Source organism: Geotrypetes seraphini, chromosome 8 (assembly GCF_902459505.1).
Source record: "Geotrypetes seraphini chromosome 8, aGeoSer1.1, whole genome shotgun sequence".
In the NCBI taxonomy this organism is placed as follows: domain Eukaryota; kingdom Metazoa; phylum Chordata; class Amphibia; order Gymnophiona; family Dermophiidae; genus Geotrypetes; species Geotrypetes seraphini.
In genome coordinates, this window is record NC_047091.1 from 8,948,062 (window position 1) to 8,966,236 (window position 18,175).

The 18,175-nt window shown below is 40.8% G+C and overlaps 1 protein-coding gene across 38 annotated transcripts in view; it reads left to right on the forward strand.

Annotated features, from left to right (window-relative positions):
• EPB41 (erythrocyte membrane protein band 4.1) overlaps positions 1-18,175 on the forward strand; it is a 225,540-nt gene that overhangs the window by 167,163 nt on the left and 40,202 nt on the right. For 22 of the 38 annotated variants that reach the window (XR_004540385.1, XR_004540384.1, XM_033955372.1 and 19 more), the window contains 3 exons: positions 1,246-1,308; positions 10,961-11,143; positions 18,057-18,107. Coding sequence is in view for 36 of the 38 variants with exons in the window: in XM_033955372.1 (XP_033811263.1) it covers positions 1,246-1,308; positions 10,961-11,143; positions 18,057-18,107 (297 nt within the window). In the remaining 2 variants the exon portion in view is untranslated. The remainder of the gene's footprint in view (positions 1-1,245; positions 1,309-10,960; positions 11,144-18,056; positions 18,108-18,175) is intronic. The other 16 variants (XM_033955348.1, XM_033955369.1, XM_033955373.1 and 13 more) reach the window with 5 other exon arrangements.

The following is an 18,175-nucleotide window of genomic DNA, read 5'->3' on the forward strand; positions in this document are numbered from 1 at the left end:
CCTGCCAAATCATTCTTTGAGAAAGGATTCACTTTTTCTTTGTGTTCTGTCATAAAATGAGAAGATAAATTTTCATAAGTACAGGATTTGTAAACCTTTAGCCACTCAGATTACTGCTGTGTATTGCACATGTCCACTCCAAGGCCCTTGTTAGAGGGTTTGATTTGCGGTTGTATACCTTGAGTTACAATTATACTTACTAGTTTATTTTCTCAATGTATTTCTGGATTATTTGTAAATATTATTACAAAACAGTTTAGCATTAATTATCACTCATAACAAAACATGTCAGCAGAAGACCTAAAAATTAACATTGGTTATGATATCCATGATGTGTCATTGGTTGATGAAATCTTGGACTCCCACTATTTACAACAGATGCTGATTTACTGAAGAAACAGATATTATTATAAGTGGATTTTATTTTGTGGATTTACAAAATGTGCCCATGCTTATAAATAAAGGCTCATATTATTTATAGTTGTAACGAGACAGATATTATCCCCACCCAAAATTTTTAACTGTCCTTCCATCTATCTCAACCACAATAGCAGTCAACTGCCAGAATCACAACACATCCCAGTAGAACCCTGCACTCAAGTCCAAGTTTGTTTGGGAGGCATTAAGTGATGAATGGGTCTCATTCCCTCTCCTTCAAATCCTATAGGTACAGTGAATGGAACCTTTTAAAGAGCAAAAATGCATTGCTGATCCAGGAGATGCTGCTTTTAATACTTGGAACAAAAAAAGGGACCCCCCTAAAACAATGTCACAGTATTTTTTTTTATTTTTTTTTCATATTTATATACCACCTTTCTGTGGTACAATCAAAGCAGTTCGTATTTGCACTCAGGTACTTTCTTTGTCCCTAGAAGGCTCATAATCTGTTTTGAACCTGGGGAAATGAAGGGTTAAGTGATTTTTTTTCACAGTGGGAATCGAACTCAGATTCTCAGCCCATTGTACTAACCGTTAGGCTACTCGTCAATTAGGTGCCTATGTAAGGGAATTCATTGCAGCCATCCATCATTCATTATGTATCATTCTCATCTATGTCACTGTCATTTTGTGTTTGTTCTTGTGGTTCTCTGGTTCATTCTTATATATTACTACATATGTGTCCATTCACAAGGGGAAAAATACACCTTCCTTAACTTTTTTTTTTTTAATTTGCAATCCTGCAAGAACAGAATTTTAATTTTTTTCTGCTTCTTTTTCCTCTCCTGTTTTCTTTCATTTTCACAGAAAAGATCAAAGAAACTAGAGGGTGAAAACATTTATATCAGGCATAGCAATTTAATGTTGGAGGTTTGTATAAATTTGACGCTTATGCCAGTTGTTTGGCTGGATTTCTGCATAAATTTTATTTCATTTTTTGTGTTGATTTTCTTTCTTGTGTATAGTTTTGCATGTCCTGCATGGAAAAGAATAATCTCTCTGCTTTTGCATGCCATGAAGTTGTGCAGTTTTTATTTCTTCTTTTGTTTTTTTGTTTCTGTTGTATTTGGGGAAAACAGAGAAATGGTATTGTAGTATATGGTTTTTGTTTGTTTATATTCATTAAGCAAAAACTGGCAGTGGTTCAGTTTTTGTCCCTTATATCTTTTTATCAGCTGTGTGTGTGTGTAAATACAAACTCGCACAAATATGTATAAAGGGGTCGACATCCTGGAATCTAAAGTACATATGTAATCAACATCTATCCTTACCATTGGCAATTCCTAAGGCTCACCTTGCTAAATTGACATTACTGGACTCGTAGAGGGGCATGCAGATTTTCCAATAAATGCCTAGCAATTGTTTTGGCCATCCTTTGCAAGAAAAGGTTCTTATTTTTTCCTCTTAACTTCAATACCCAGCTACGCAGATGATATAACCATCCTCCTCCCCTTTAATATTCAAGACCCCTTATCCACAAACCACCTGAAAATGATAATGGAAACGGTAGAAAAATGGATGTCAAGTCATAAACTAAAACTGAACTCGGAAAAAACTAAATTCCTACTACTGGAAAGGGAAAAAAAACCTTCTCTCACAGAACTAGAAGTAAATACAATCAAGTACCCAATGCAAAGCACACTCAAGATCCTGGGAATCCTACTAGACAGAAACTGCACAATGCAGTCTCAAATCCACAAAATCATCCAAAGAGCATTCTTCACAATACGTAACCTAAGAAAAATAAGAAAATTCTTCAACAAAGATCAATACAAGATATTAGTACAATCCCTAGTACTGAGTATTGTAGATTACTGTAACAGCCTATATCTATCATGCCCAAATTACATGATAAAACAATTACAGACAGTTCAGAACACAGCCCTCAGAATCGTCTACTCACTAGGCAAATATGACCACATCACCAAAGCATACCTAGACTCACACTGGCTACCAATAAAAGCAAGATCCCAGTTCAAATTCTACTGTCTACTATACAAAGTAACACATGGAACAGCACCCAGCTACCTAAACAACAGACTACACCGTAACCTCTCACACAGATCAAGGAGAACTCAGAGCCTATTCACTCACCCCCCTCTCAAAGGAACACGACGAAAGAAACTATATGACAGCCTTTTAGCGACACAGGCAGCAAAGATCGATACTACCATCACCAATCTACTGACCAAATCAACAGACATTAAAGCATTCCGAAAAGAAATCAAAACTCATCTCTTCAAAAAACACTTCCCATCATCATAACCTCACAAAAGTATTAGAAAATGCTCTCATGACTACCCTAACACCACCACCAGCAACACCCGAATCCGGACAGTATTATCTCTATTCGTCTAAACAGCAGAATCCGGACAATATTATCTCTATTCGTCTAAACAACCTATCACTATCTACTATCTACTACCAATCTATCCTGGAAAAGTCCAGAACAACAATTGTAACTTAACGCATTCTTGATTATATGTACTGCAATGCTACTGGAAATGTCCAGTCTTCTAACTTGTAATCCGCTTAGAACCGCAAGGCACAAGCGGAATAGAAATCACTAATGTAATGTAATGTAATATTGGCAAAATTGTCACAGGATGCTCAAGGATTACTACAAACCATAGTACAGATACTCCAAAATCTGAGTTTTGAAATCTACAAAGAAAAGTCTACATTAGCCTCTTTGCAAAAAAAATATATGTCATAGACATAAATGCTACTCAGAGCAGAGCATTCCTTCCAGATGAGGCTACATGCCATCTACATAATACGCTGTTTGTATAGTAACCACCTGTTCTATCCTTGGGATTCTGGGTCACCTGGCAGCCACCGTACATACTACAATACAGCTCTACTACACCAAAAAAAGGACAGAAAATACAAGTGTGTGCACTCAAAAGAATATTTTAAATATTTGAGCGCATTCAGTATGGGCCCTAAAGTGACGAACTGGATTAAAAGCTGGTTAAGTGGAACGAGACAAAGGGTAGTAGTAAATTGAGTTTGTTTGAAGGAAAAGGATATTGTTGGTGGAGTGCTGCAGGGATCTGTCCTTGGGCTGGTTCTTTTTAACACCTTTGTGAGTGATATTGCATAAGGACTATCTGGCAAAGTTTGTCTTTTTGCAGATGATATCAAGCTCTGTAATAGGGTAGACACCCTGGAAGGTGTGGATAACATGAGGCGGGATCTGGCGAAGTTTGAAGAATGGTCTGGTAATTAACAACTAAGAGTTAATGCTAAAAGATTCAAGGTCATGCACTTGGGCTGCAAAAATCCAGGAGAAACAGTATAGTATAGGAGGCAAAGTACTTCTGTGTATGAAAGAAGAGCAGGACTTGGGGATGATTTGTGTCTGATAACCTCAGGGTGGCAAAACAGGTAGAAAAAGTGATGGTCAAAGCCAGGAAGATACTTGGGTGCATAAGGAGAGGGATGGCCAGTAGGAAAAGGGAGGTGATAATGCATTGCATAAATCTCTGGTGAGGCCCCATTTCAAATACTGTGTGCAGTTCTGGAGAACGCAACTTCAAAAAGATATAAATAGGATGGAGTTGGTCCTGAGGGCTCTTACTAAATTGGTTAGTGGTCTTTGTCATAAACCATTTGGAGACAGACTTGGAGACCTTAATGTGCATACTCTGGAAAGACAGGAAAGAGGGGATATGATAGAGATATTTAAATATCTCCATGGTTAATGTATAGGAGGTGAGTCTCTTTCAAATGAAGGAAAACTCCAGAAGGAGAAGGACATAGATGAAGTTAAGAGGTGATAGGCTCAGGAGTAATCTAAGGAAATACTTTTTTTTTTATAGAAAGGGTGGTAGATGCATGGAATAGTGTCCCAGTAGAGGTGGTGGAGAAAAAGACTGTATCTGAATTCAAGATAGAGTGGAACAGGCATGTGAGATCTCTTAGGGAAAGGAGGCGATAGTGGAATGGCCATTTGGCCTTTCTCTGCCGTCATGTTTTTTTTAAATAAAAGAAATATAGAGATTTAAAGGGCTTTGGGGCTGTTACCATGAGGCAGCTGCTAGCACGGCTTTGTAAAACAGGCCTTTAATCTCCTTTACCCTCTCCTCTTTTCCTCCCCTTTCTCTTTCCCTCCCACCTCCACTCCCCCCTCTTTTCTCTCCCCTCCCCTTCTTCTTCCTCCTATCTATCCACCTCTCCTCTCTCCCTCCCCATCCTCTCCCCTCTTTCCTCTCTTTAAAGTCTCCTTGAGCCTATATAGGTATGAGTGACGCACAAATATTAGATTAGATTGAAAAGATGGAAAATCAATTTAGAGCTTCCAATTTGAGATTCTTGAATTTTCCAGTGTGTCCATTGTTAGCAGAGATACTTTTGAGAAAGTATTTCAAAGAAGTTTTGATTTTACCCAATACAGAAACTCTTACTAAATGGTGTTGCTTGCCTCAAAAAGCCGTAAGAGAGGTTCCAGAGGAGTTGGAGCTTGCTGTTAAATCTTTAAATGTTAATGTATTGGAGAATTTACCAGATATACTTGAATATAAACCAAGATTTTTGAGCAAAAAGTCCCAAAAATTGGGGTCTTGGTTTATATTCGAGTCCCCTCAATGACTGACACGCTGCTATCCCCTCTCCCCTCCATTCGTCAGTGTGCTGCTGCCCCCACTCCCTGCAAATGGCATCGCACATATCCGTACACTGCTGCCCCTCCTTCCACAACCCCTGGTATATGACGCTGCTGTCATATACCAGGACCATCCCCCCCCTGCCCCGACCAACATCGCACTTGCCCATTCTGAACAAGCTGCCAATGATCCTCTGTGATGAGCAGGTTTGAGTCTTGAGCTTTTGCACATGCTCAAGGCCTGCCAGCTCTCGCACTCTCCAAGAATCTCAGAGCCAGCAGGAGCCGGCATGCCTTGAGCATGCACAGAAGCTCAAGGCCATACACCGTCCCAACACGGAGGATCGCCGACAGCTTGTTCAGCGCAGGTAAGTGCGATATTAGTCGGAGAGGGTCCCGGTATTTGACAGCAGTGTCAGTCATGTTGAGAGAGGGGTTGTAGAAGGAGGGACAGCAGTGTGCCGATGGTAATTGTGGAAGGGGAGGGACACTAGTGCCATGGTCATCATGGGGGGAGAGAGGGAGGGAGTAGGACACTAGCACTGGTCATCGGATGTGGTAGTGAGGACAGAGGGTGGGACAGTAGCACGCCAGTCATGGGGCTGTGGTAGAGTACAGAAGCACCAGTCATCTTGGTGGTGGGGAGGTGGGAACAGCAACACTGCGATGGTCATGGTGGTGGGGAAAAGTAGCATAGATGGTTATTGGAATGTATGGGAGGAGAGGACACTAGTGATGGTTATGGGGGGGGAGGGTGAAGGACAGAAGCACCATTCTTGGGGGAAGGAAAAGACAGCAGCATCAGTCATTTGGGAGAGAAGAGGGAAGGGACAGCAGTAAATAAATGTGTTAAAAACTTAAGTCAAGGACTTCTAATCTTTGTAGATAGTTCACTATGATGACCCAAATGTCTTACCTCTGTTAATATTTGAGTCAACCTTTTTCCTCCCCTCCCCCCCTCCCCCATTTTTTTGGGTAAAAAAAGGTTGCCTCCATTTATATTTATATTTGAGTATATATGGTGCCTGCTTTTTTGGAGTTTTGCCAAGATGATATCTTTATATGAACTCTTCTGGTTTCCTTTTTCTCAGAAGTTGAGAGAATGTATAAAAAGATTTCTTGTTTTATAGAGGGAAGTTACCCTGCAAGCATCTGGAAATATCTGTAATACAACTGAGACGTAAACAATTTCTTCAACCAAAACCTAGAGCCTTGTCACTAGGAGCTAGTCATTTCTTCAACTTTTCCCCCAAGCCATACCAGATACCTGCAAAGCTGCAAATGCGGTTCTCAACCCATATTTTCAATGCTGTCTGGTTTTATTCTCAAGGCATGACCGAGCCTTCAAATGATCAGAACTCTGGAATCTTTTTGCATCTAATGCCAGAGTCCCTTATTTTAAATTCCTGGATTATCCAACCAAATCATACAAGGACAACCTTCACATTGGTAATCTCCCTCAAATGCGCCTGTGTTTTCCTTGCTTGTTGACTGAGAAAATGGAGTTCCCTAGCCGTACCTGTGATTAAATATTTAATGAATTACAGCTCACCCAACTGTTGAGCCCCTGTTTGTAATGGGCATGCAGGATTATTGCTGCTCAAGATTGTGTCGGAGGATACCACGTTTCTGCAGCAACAACAATAAAATCTGATGATTTGATAAGCAGCAACATGTGACAATGGGTTGAAGCCACGCTTTCCTATCCTGTTTCTCTGTTTATTGAAGTCTAGTAGCTAAATTATCGACTGAGGAAGGGGAGGAGCAGTGTTGGCAAAGAAACCTTTGCATGTTCAGAAAAGCTTTCCAAAGGTTTCCTGAAGTATAAAATTTTCTGAGCTAGACGTGTCTAGGCTAGAACCATCAGATTGATGTCAAGTCATCAACTGTGGCTACATTCCCTTGCAATCTACAGAGAATTCTTTACAGGCAGATAATTCTTCTGTTTGGAATGTAAAGAAAGTGGTGCAAAGTTGCATTGTATTTAAGATGAGTAATTCAGTATTAATTCAAAATGTGTCCTACAAGCCTGCAGAGGTTGGGATGTTGAAAACACTTCTACTTAAGGGAAGAGAATTCCTTATCACTGCTGAAGAAGGCAAGAGCCAGGATTTGTAATACTTAAGTTTAGATAGTATATCTATTTGAATAACATTTGTTGTGCTATAACATTTTTTTAATGTGAGGATAGTTTGTAAGATAGTTTATAAATCATGTACTTGACACAAGTGTTTATAGCACAGCTTTAAAAATCTAACTTGCTCTGTCATAACTTTGAAGAAAAGTAAGGAATTATAAATGGGTTGGAAGACAGTTGTGTCTGTGGCCTCTAAGTCACTTTTAGCCACAAGGGACATTTTAGGAATTGATGGGCACCTATACTCATCTCACTAGTAGACTAGAGCAGGGGGTCAGCAATGCTTTTGGAGAAAAGTACAAAAAAATTTTGCAACATCTACATCTGTGATAATTGGTTAGGAACATAAGAATTGCCGCTGCTGGATCAGACCAGCAGTCCACTCACGCGGCAGCACTTAGGTCAAAGACCAGTGTCCTATTTGAGTATAGCCTTACCTGCGTACATTCTGGTTCAGCAGGAACTTAACTAACCCTTTCTTGAATCCCTGAAGGGTGCTTTCCCCTATAACAGCCTCTGGAAGAGCGTCCCAGATTTCTACCACTCTCTTGGTGAAGAAGAACTTCCTTACGGAATCTTTTCCCTTCTAACTTTAGTGAGTGCCCTCTCGTTCTCTTCACCTTGGAGAGGGTGAACAATCTCTCTTTCAGGCAAAAGGGGATAGGAGTTAAAGTAACTACCTAGAGAGGAGGCAGAGACTAATTGCTGACTCCCCACTTCAGCCCTGATGTTTCTCCTGCTAGTTTGGCTCTGCATGCCAAGCTGAACATCTTCACAAACCCCTAGACAAGCAGGCAAGATCTTTTCTTGGGTTATAACTCCTAATATAGAACCCAGCATCATGTATCTAGAGAGAGGACAATTTTTTTCCTAAAAGCATCACTTTTATTCTTGTCACGTTGAGTTAAATGTACCAGGTAATGTTGCAGCTTTTAACGATCTACTCATAATTGAACAACTTGAATCTGCAGATATAAATTTATTCGGTCATCTTATTTAGCATTTCCTTTTTTCAGATCATTAATCTGTTGGTTTTATAATAGATGTAATGGAAGTGTTTAATTTGTCTCATGTATAACGTATTGGCTGATGTAATGCTGTAGTTTTGCTGTAACCTAACTTGAACTACATTGGTTGAGTGGGTTATAATTATCAAAATTAAATTAAGTATGTTAAAGCAGATCCCTGACATACTTGCTATTCACCTTTCCCTGCTGAGGAACCCCTCCCCCCTTTTTTCTTTTTTTTTAGCCAGTACTCACTCAACAATAGGAGATTGCCATATACATTGATTTTTTTTAAATGTATTTATTTTTATTTTTTTACAAATCCAGATACCTTATCCACAGTGACATCTTAAAAAAAATTAAACAGTTTGGTAAGGCAAGGACTTCCTTTGCTTATCCATGTTGGCTTTGCCCCACATCTGTCCATACCAGGGCTTACAATTTTGTCAGCACCAGTGGCAGTTTCTTAGATCACCCCTGGAAAACTATTCCCTCTAAACTGAGCAGGAGTCCCACCCCCCACCCCCACCTGCAGCCCTACCAATTGGGGGTGCTGCTTCACTATCATATTTCCAATAGTGAGGGACAGGCAAGCTCTGCAAAACTCCAAGGAACCTGCCTGTCCCTAGTAATTGAAAACAGTATTGATGCACCCCCCCCATTGGCAGCAATGCAGTTGGAGGGCTCCCATTCAGCATAGAGGGAACAGTGTCCTGGAACTGCCTTTAAAGATAAGAACATAAGAATAGCCTTACTGGGTCAGACCAATAGTCCATCAAGCCCAGTAGCCTATTCTCACCGTGGCCACTCCAGGTCACTAGTACCTGGCCAAAACCCCAAGGAGTAGCAATTTCCATGCTACATATCTAGGATAAGCAATGGCTTCCCCCATGTCTTTCTCAATAACAGACTATGGACTTTTCCTCCAGGAAATTTTTCAAACCTTTCTTAAAACCAGCTACGCTATCTGCTCTTACCACAACCTCTGGCAATGTGTTCCAGAGCTTAACTATTCTCTGAGTGAAAAAAAATTCTTCCTCCTATTGGTTTTAAAAGTATTTCCCTGTAACTTCATTGAGTGGCCCCTAGTCTTTGTAATTTTTGACGGAGTGAAAAATCGATCCACTTGTACCTGCTCTACTTCACTCAGGATTTTGTAGACTTCAATCATATCTCTCTTCAGCCGTCTCTTTTCCAAGCTGAAGAGTTCTAACCGTTTTAGTCTTTCCTCATACGAGAGGAGTTCTATCCCCCCTTTATAATCTTGATCGTTCTTCTTTGAACCTTTTCTAGCGCCATTATATCTTTCTTGAGATAAGGAGACCAGAATTAAACGTAATACTCCAGATGAGGTCACACCATATAGGAGCATTATAACATTCTTGGTCTTGTTAACCATCCCTTTTTTAAATAATTCCTAGCACCTGTTTGCTTTTTTGGCCACCACCACACATTAGGCAGAAGGTTTCATTGTATTGTCTATGATGACACCCAGATCCTTTTCTTGGGCGCTAACCCCCAAGGTGTACCCTAGCATCCAGTAACTGTGATTCGGGTTATTTTTCCCAATGTCTGAAGAAATATTTTATTTGAGAAATTTATTAATTAGAATTTGGATGATTATATGTTTGTAATGAATTTTATCATGTAATAAGTATGAATATAAATTTTATTGTGAGCTGCTCAGAACCTATTTTTAGGGAGAAAGTGGTTTATAAATACCAATTTAGATGACATTAGATTTGAGTAATAAAGTATATTAGGGCCTGCAAACAGTTTTTGAACATTTCGGCCAATGAGCTATACAGGTGCTTCAGTACTTGTGGGCTTTATAGTATGTGCAAAGTCAATGCTGTAAACCATGCGTAAAAAATTCAAAATTACATTTTTTCATAATATCTCCTAGCTTTCTTTGCAGTGCAGTGAAAAGTAAACTATATGGGTACATTTACTCAGAGGGGAGAATGGTTTTCAGACTTATTTTACTGATGGAACTGTTCAGTTATAGTTTCAAGTTTATTAAAATCTTATTATACCACCAAATCAGACTTCAAGGCGGTGTACATACCATATTAAAAATACCAGTATTTTAAAAATACAGGGTAAAACAAAGGTATATCATACAAAGACTTAACAATACAAGACGGACAGAAGGAAGGCGGTAGAACTACATTATTTAAAGAGAAAGAACAAGTGGAATGGGCAATAGGAAGGGAGCAGATATCACATGAATCAATCAGGTTCAAAGAGAAAGAGAGCATCCATAGTTAAACATTAAAAGCGTCCTTGAATAGATAGGTTTTGAGATTGAACTTGAAGTCTGAAATAGTCATGTCTTCTCTTAAATACTTTGGAGAGGTGTTCCACAAAGTGGGAACGGTAATTGAAAAAATGTATGATCGCATTGTGTTAATATGTCTCAGGGAAGGTACAGAAAGGAGGTTTTGGGAAATGGATTGGAAGGTTCTTTGGAGATCATGAGGAATCAGTACTCTATTCAAGAAATCAGGGGTATTGGAAGAATGGTTTTTAAACGTTAACAGAAGGATTTTGTATGCTATCCTGTGTTCTATGGTATAATCTTAAAATGCCTATATGCTAATTTCTGCAATGGTATATGCTTTATCTCTGTGGTATTTTAGAAATCAGCCTGCAATTAAATGATTGGATTTGATTCTAGAGCTCCAGAGACAGTGTTTCATCTCCTAACACTTGTAATAGTTCTTTATAAACTTAATTTTTAAAAATTTTATTTGATTGTTTTTATTCTAGGATCTTGACAAAACTCAAGAGGAAATCATGAAGCACCATGCCAGTATCAGCGAGTTGAAAAAAAGTTTTATGGAGAACGTTCCTGCACCTCGGCCCAGTGAGTGGGATAAACGTTTGTCTACTCACTCACCTTTTCGAACGCTTAATGTCAATGGTCAAGTCCACACAGGAGCAGGAGAAGGAGTGAGTATTTTCCACAATATACCCTGTAAATGCTTGCATCAGTAAAAATGCTGTTTCAGACAGAAAATGGTTAAATTGTTTCATGGGCCCACAAGAAAGTCAAGTGATTGGATAAGCAGCAACATGTGACAATAGGTCAAAAGCATTCAATTTATAGTAAACTCATTGGATATTAATCAGTAACAAGTGCATTATGAAGTGACTTTGAGTGCGATATGAGTATTCTGAAATGTTTAGAAAAGAAAAAAAAAGCCTAAGCTGTTCTTTTCCAGATCCCCAAGAGGCATTGATTCTGTTCTGAATTTTAGCTCAATGCAAGCTATATTCAGGTACGGCAGATATTTTCCTGTTCCCAGGAGGGCTTACACTATGTTTGTACTAAAGAGAGGAGGGTTAAGTGATTTGCCCAGTCATATGAAACATCAGTGGAATTTGAACCCTGGATTCAGTGTGGCACAGTGGTTAAAGCTACAGCCTCAGCACCCTGAGGTTGTGGGTTCAATCCCACGCTGCTCCTTGTGACACTGGGCAAGTCACTTAATCCCCCCATTGCCCCATTTACATTAGATAAATTGTGAGCCCACCGGGACAGACAGGGAAAAATGCTTGAGTACCTGAATAAATGCATGTAAACCGTTCTGAGCTCCCCTGGGAGAACGGTATAGAAAATTGAATAAATAAATAAAATAAATACAGATTATTGCATTCTGAGACTAGAGGACATTCTTTCTATTGGTTATATATGCTTCTTGTTGAATATTAAGTTTAAAAAAAACCCCAAACTTCCCATTAAAAGAATAAAAATGAAATGAAGCAAACAGGAAGAACTATTTTTGAGGATTTTTTCTAAGTCAGTGGTTGTAACTCCAAAACATATTCTTAACATTTGTATTTAAAGAGAGAAATGTCTAACTATAACTTCAGAAATATTATCACACAGACTCATTTGCATTTAGCATCCTCTCAGAGAGAGAGAGCAGCTTGAATTTTATGAATAGAGAAAAGTACTGTATTACTAGGGTTACTAGATGTCCGGATTTACCCGGACATGTCCTCTTTTTAAAGGACTGTCTGGACAGCTTTTCAAAACCCGGCACTTTGTCCGGGTTTTGAAAAGCTGTTGAGATCAGGGCCAAATCTCACATGGATTAAAAACTGGTTGGCGGATAGGAAACAAAGAGTGGGGGTAAATGGACAATACTCAGACTGGAAAAGCATCACGAGTGGACCCGTGCTCTTCAACATATTTATAAACGACCTGGAAATTGGTACGACGAATGAAGTGATTCAGAGTAGTGAAGATACAGAAGGATTGTGAAGACCTGCAACGTGACATAAAACACGCTCAAAAAATGGGCTGCGACATAAATGAGGTTTAACATGGAAAAGTGTAAGGTGAGAAAAAACTTATACACGAATACAGGATGTCCGGTGTGGTACTCGGAGAGACCCCACAGGAAAGAGACTTGGGAGTACTGGTCAACAAGTCAGTGAAGCCGTCGCAGCAGCGGTGAAAAGGGCGAACAGAATGCTAGGAATGATTAAGAAGAGGATCACGAACAGATTGGAGAAGATTATCATGCCGCTGTACTGGGCCATGGTACGTCCCCACCTGGAATACTGCGTCCAGCACTGGTCGCCATACATGAAGAAGGACAGAGTACTACTCAAAAGGTCCAGAAAAGAGCGAGTAAGGGGCTGGAGGAGTTGCCGTACAGTGAGAGATTAGAGAAACTGGGCCTCTTCTCCCTTGAAAAGAGGAGACTGAGAGGGGACATGATTGAAACATTCAAGATAATGAAGGGAATAGACTTAGTAGATATGGACAGGTTGTTCACCCTCTCCAAGGTAGAGAGAATAACAGGGCACTCTCTAAAGTTAAAAGGGGATAGATTCCGTACGAACATAAGGAAGTTCTTCTTCACCCAGAGAGTGGTAGAAAACTGGAACACTCTTCTGGAGGCTGTTATAGGGGAAAACACCCTCTAGGGATTCAAGATAAAGTTAAACAAGTTCCTGCTGAACCAGAACGTATGCAGGTAAGGCTAGACTCAATTAGAGCACTGGTCTTTGACCTAAGGGCCGCCGCGTGAGCGGACTGCTGGGAACGATGGACCACTGGTCTGACCCAGCAGCAGCAATTCCTATGTTCTTATGTATCTGCACATGCACGGATAGGACACTGTGATGTCACACACATGCGCATATGCATGCGATGTCGTCATGTTGCATCTGCACAAACGCAGATGCACTTCCGATTTGGCCTGAAGAGATGAGGATTGCGTGGGGCAGAACGGGACAGGGGTAGAACAGGGTGGTGCCACGTGTGTTTTCTTTCCAGATGCAAAATCTGGTAACCCCATGTATTATCCTACAAAATATTGAGTGTATGTATGTATGTGTGTTTGTTGGCAGCCATTATAATCGAGAACATTGCAATAACATTTCATGTTTAGGGTTGAAAGAAAGATTAATAATAGTGGAACCAAATACACCACTAGAATATCTTGGTAACTAAATAGTTATTAGTTCAAGCTACTTCTATCCCCAAAATAGCTATCTGTTGACCACTTGCTCTAGACAAAATGCAAAATGAAAAATTGCAATTCCAAGCCCCAGGTATGATGTATAAAATTCTCTTTGCTTAAAAATATTTGTAAGTTCATTCATCCCTGGATTTGATTTTTTTCCGTCTTGACGCTATAGACTTAGCTACCATCTGTCAAGAGGATAATCCTATTTCCAGTGCAATAGAGATGGTATGCTGACCCATAGGGTTGTCCATGCCTGCTCACAAGCATTCTGAGATGTCAATCACAGCTTTTCAGATCCTCCTCCTTCTCCCTGGTTTCTGCTGCCCCCTTCAGTTCTTCCTTCTACAGGAGAGCATGAAGGTGTCATACTGATCTGCTCCTTTTATTTCTTTATTATTTTGCAGTGTTTTTCGGGATTTGGGGTTTTTTTGGGGGGGTTCGGTTTTTATATGGCTCGAGGAACTGCTGTGCCTGTTTGGAGAGGAGCGGACTTTAGTTTGCAACTGGCAGGTAAATTCTTTGGGGACCTGTACAGCCAGCCTGCTGAAGGTTTGTGGCACTTAAGAATCCAGGCCCTCAGCATTTGCTCACGTCCATGATTTGGTCAGGAGCTTGAGTACAGGGAATTAGGCATCAATGGTGTCTTTCAAAGTGTTCAGTTCCGGCTACAATTCTGCCTCCCCCTTCTCCTTTTAGCGTATGTCAAGGCTTTGGGGGTGGGGGTGGAGGCTCAGACCAGCTAAGATCTGACTGGCAACCCGAAGATCTCAGCATGGCAACTGACCAGTGGCTTGAGGTAGAAAATCCCTCCAAATCCAGCTACTCTTTCATGGATCTGATGAAGACTGCAGCACCTTTTCTCCAGCACATGGTCTGTGAGTACAAATTGTGAGAGCCTATGGGAAAAGCGGGGGTGAGGGGGTGGAAAAACTGTGTTTTGACTGTTTCTGCAGCTAGGGCTTTGTTGTTTTTGGTCAGCCCTGAAGCATTTTTAAGCTGCTTTTTTGGCACCAAAATACTGCTGCGGTGGCCATCTTGGATTTCCTGACTTTTTTTTCCTAAGTTCTCAAACTTCTTGAAAACACCTTGTTTTGCCTCAGAATTGGTAGGGATGGAGTACTCAGATCCTAATACCCTTATATCATGCCTTATTTGCTCTGAATAGGCATAGGCTGGAGAGACAGGAGCTTTGTGCTTAGTTCCTCCACAGGCCTCTAGGGCTGGAAAAAGGCAGATAGTCCCTTCAAGGAGAATGAAACACCTAGAACCCTGGGACAGCAGCTTTGTGTACCATAAGGGCGTAGATGCTTTGCAGCCCAAGAAAAGGCATTTGCTCCACCCTAAGGGACAAGGAAACTTGCCCTCTCGAGCCTTTACCCCTAGAGTTCAGTAATCTCCAGCAGGCTTATGTGCAAGGCAGAAATCTGCTGTGCAGGCGAGCTGTCCAGTGGGTAGGTCTTATTGAAGACTTAGAGCGCTTCTTTCCTGAAAGCGGACATAATTCTGGACAGAGACTTGCAGGACCAGGGGTCAGATTTGATCCCTTTAATGTACCAAAGTGAGGCTTCCCTTAAGGGAGAAACAGCTTCCCATTCAGAGGACCAGGAGGTATCTGCTACAGATCAGGGAGAGGATCCCTCCATTCATTGACTTTTTAAGTTCTCTGCTTTACTGCAGATACCAAGTCCCTTTGAGAACTGAAAATAGACTCTCTACAAACCCCATCCACTCGGTGTTCTTTTCTGAGCAGGGACCGGGCTCAACTCATCTTTTCCATGGTACTCGGACATGAGGATCCTAGTCGCAGAACCCTGGGAGACCCATGCAGGCTCCGTGATGGTAGCTAAAACCACAGCTAAACTATATCACATGGATCAGGAATTCCAGTAAATGTTTGCTATGCGAAAGGTGGACTCTCTGGTAGTCCAGGTGGCCAAATGTATTTTCCTACCAAGTGAAGGAGGAGTGGTTTTAAAGGATCCATAGGATCACAGAATGGATATGATCCTGTGGAGGCAATTTGAGTCTTTAGCCTTAGGGGTTAAGGCTGCAGCCGTGGCCTCCTTCATGCATGCACCTTTTATTCCAGGCTGAGAAATCTGAGCATGATGGACTCTGAGCCCCTGCTTCAGCTTTTGCTGACGGGAATAGACTACTTAGCTGATGCACTCTGATGTTATCAGAATCATGGGGAAAGTCTCAGCTTTTTCAGTCTCCACCCATTGTATGGTTTGGATCAGGCAACAGGTGGGAGATTCAACCTTTAAAGCAATACTCCTTTTCAGGGGACAGATGCTGTGTGGCAAGGGCCTAGATGATCTAATGGCCAGTGTACAAGATCACAGGCCAAGATCTTTGCCAGACAGCATACCCGGAGCAGAGCCGAGGGTCCTTTTCATGGCTTTCAGTGCTCTCACCAGTATTCCACAGAATCCTCTACCCAAAGAGCCTTTCAGAGTTCCAGACAGAAATTACCTGGGGATTGTAGGAACCAAGGTTCAGGTTCCTGCTTCACTTTACCAGCCCTCAAGCTGCTCATCTGAAGATTGGAGGTCAGCTCTCAAGAGTATTTGGAGGCTTGGGAATAGATAACATCCGACCCCTGGGTCCTGGACATTATCAGAGAAGGTTACAAGATAGTTTGCATACCTTCTCTACAACTGGTTCATGGATTTGCTGGCAGGCCAGCTAGAGAAAGCAAAACGAATCCGAGCAATGCTACAGCTTTTAAATATCCAAACCATATCCAGATATTCAAGCCATAGAATCAGTTCCTCTAGACGACTCTGGTTCTGGCAGATACTCCATATACTTTGTCATGCCAAAGAAAAGCTAAGAGGATTGGAGGCCCATCCTGGATCTCAAACATGTCAATGCAGCCCTGAGAGTGCTGCTGTTTCAAATGGAAACCGTTCAGTCTGTCATCGCAGCGGTGGAGCCAGGAAAATTTTTTGCTGCTTTAGATTTGGCAGAAGCTTACCTTCACATCTCCATCTTCCCAGAACACAGGAAGTTTCTCAGATTTCATGTGTTGGAAAATCGCTATTAATTCTCAGCGCTTCCCGTTGGGCTAGCAACATCATCCAGAACTTTCACCAAGGTTATGGAGGTGGTGGCAGCTCATCTCTGCAGAGTGGATTTGCAGGTGTCTCCGTACTTAGATGATTGGCTCATCAGAGCGCTGTCCCGACTGATAGGAGAAAAGGCGGCAGTGGCAGTTGTGGAGACACTGCAGAGTTTGAGATGGATTGTGAACTTCTGAATGAGCCACCTGGTTCCGACACAGTCCCTAGAATATTGGATTGGATTTATTATATTTGATATACCGCTTGTACATGAGTGTTAAGCAGTTTACAATACTTATAAATTAGAAATGAGGGTTCCATTTTCAATCATTAGAAAATTTTCTCTCTCTGTCCCAGTGGGCTCTTACAGTATCTATGTAAAAAGTATTTAAATACATGCTAGAGAAATATGAAGAGAAGAAAGAGATGTACTGTGAATACTATAGGTATACGAAAAGGCAACATAAGACTATACAGACCATGACAAGTAATTGCATAGGGTTCCATAGTGGTGTTGGAACAGAGTTGATTTCAGTTGTTTCCAAAAGGAAAGGTAGGGGATTTCTTTAATGAATCCTTGAAGTATGGCGTTTCATTGATAAATTTCAATCTAATTGGATCCCTAAAATTTTTATTGACAAAATAATGATGTAATTAATACCATTTAATTATAACTTTTTTTCATCTGTCTTATTATTAAAAACCAAGAAAATTCTAGTTTTTTCTTTAATTTTAACTTAAAACTGGCCATCATGTCAAGTATCAACAGTAAAATCTTTTCTATCCAAGATACTTCTAAGTCAAATACCTCCTTCAGACATTTTCTTCTTTCAACTCTGTTCTACTGTAAGCTCCTGAGTCTTAGAAAATGCACTAGTTTAAATTGTTCTGTTACATAGTGTTTTGCTGTTAGCCCCATTTTAATACTTGGGACAGCAGAAGCTCTAGCCCTTTGTCAAGTAGCATATCCAAGGGAGTGAGAGGAGACTATTCAAAAGGCAGCATGAATCTATAAGCATTGCTGGTGAACCAGTGCTGAAATATTTCTAGCAGTTATCATCTTTCACATGCATCTTTTCAACAGGTAGGACTCCGATTGGGATTTCTATGGGAGATGGTGCTTTAATCACTATAGCTCTTCATTGCTGAAGAAAGGTGCTGATACATTAAAAATCTTATTGACTTTCAGGACAGCTTTTTTTTTTTTTTTTTAAGATTAGTATTGGCACAGTCATGTCATAATTCGATACTGTTTGATAGGTTTATGCTACAGTGGTAAGCAACTCAACCTTATGCATTTTTGTGCATGTCCAGGTCAAGAAAGTCCCTGTGGTACCTTCTGAGAGCAAGGTCGGTGGGCCAGAGGTAAAGCTGCTCTTAATGCTGATTGTGCTTCTGAACCCAGAATCCGTCCTTGCAATGGCACTAAAGCA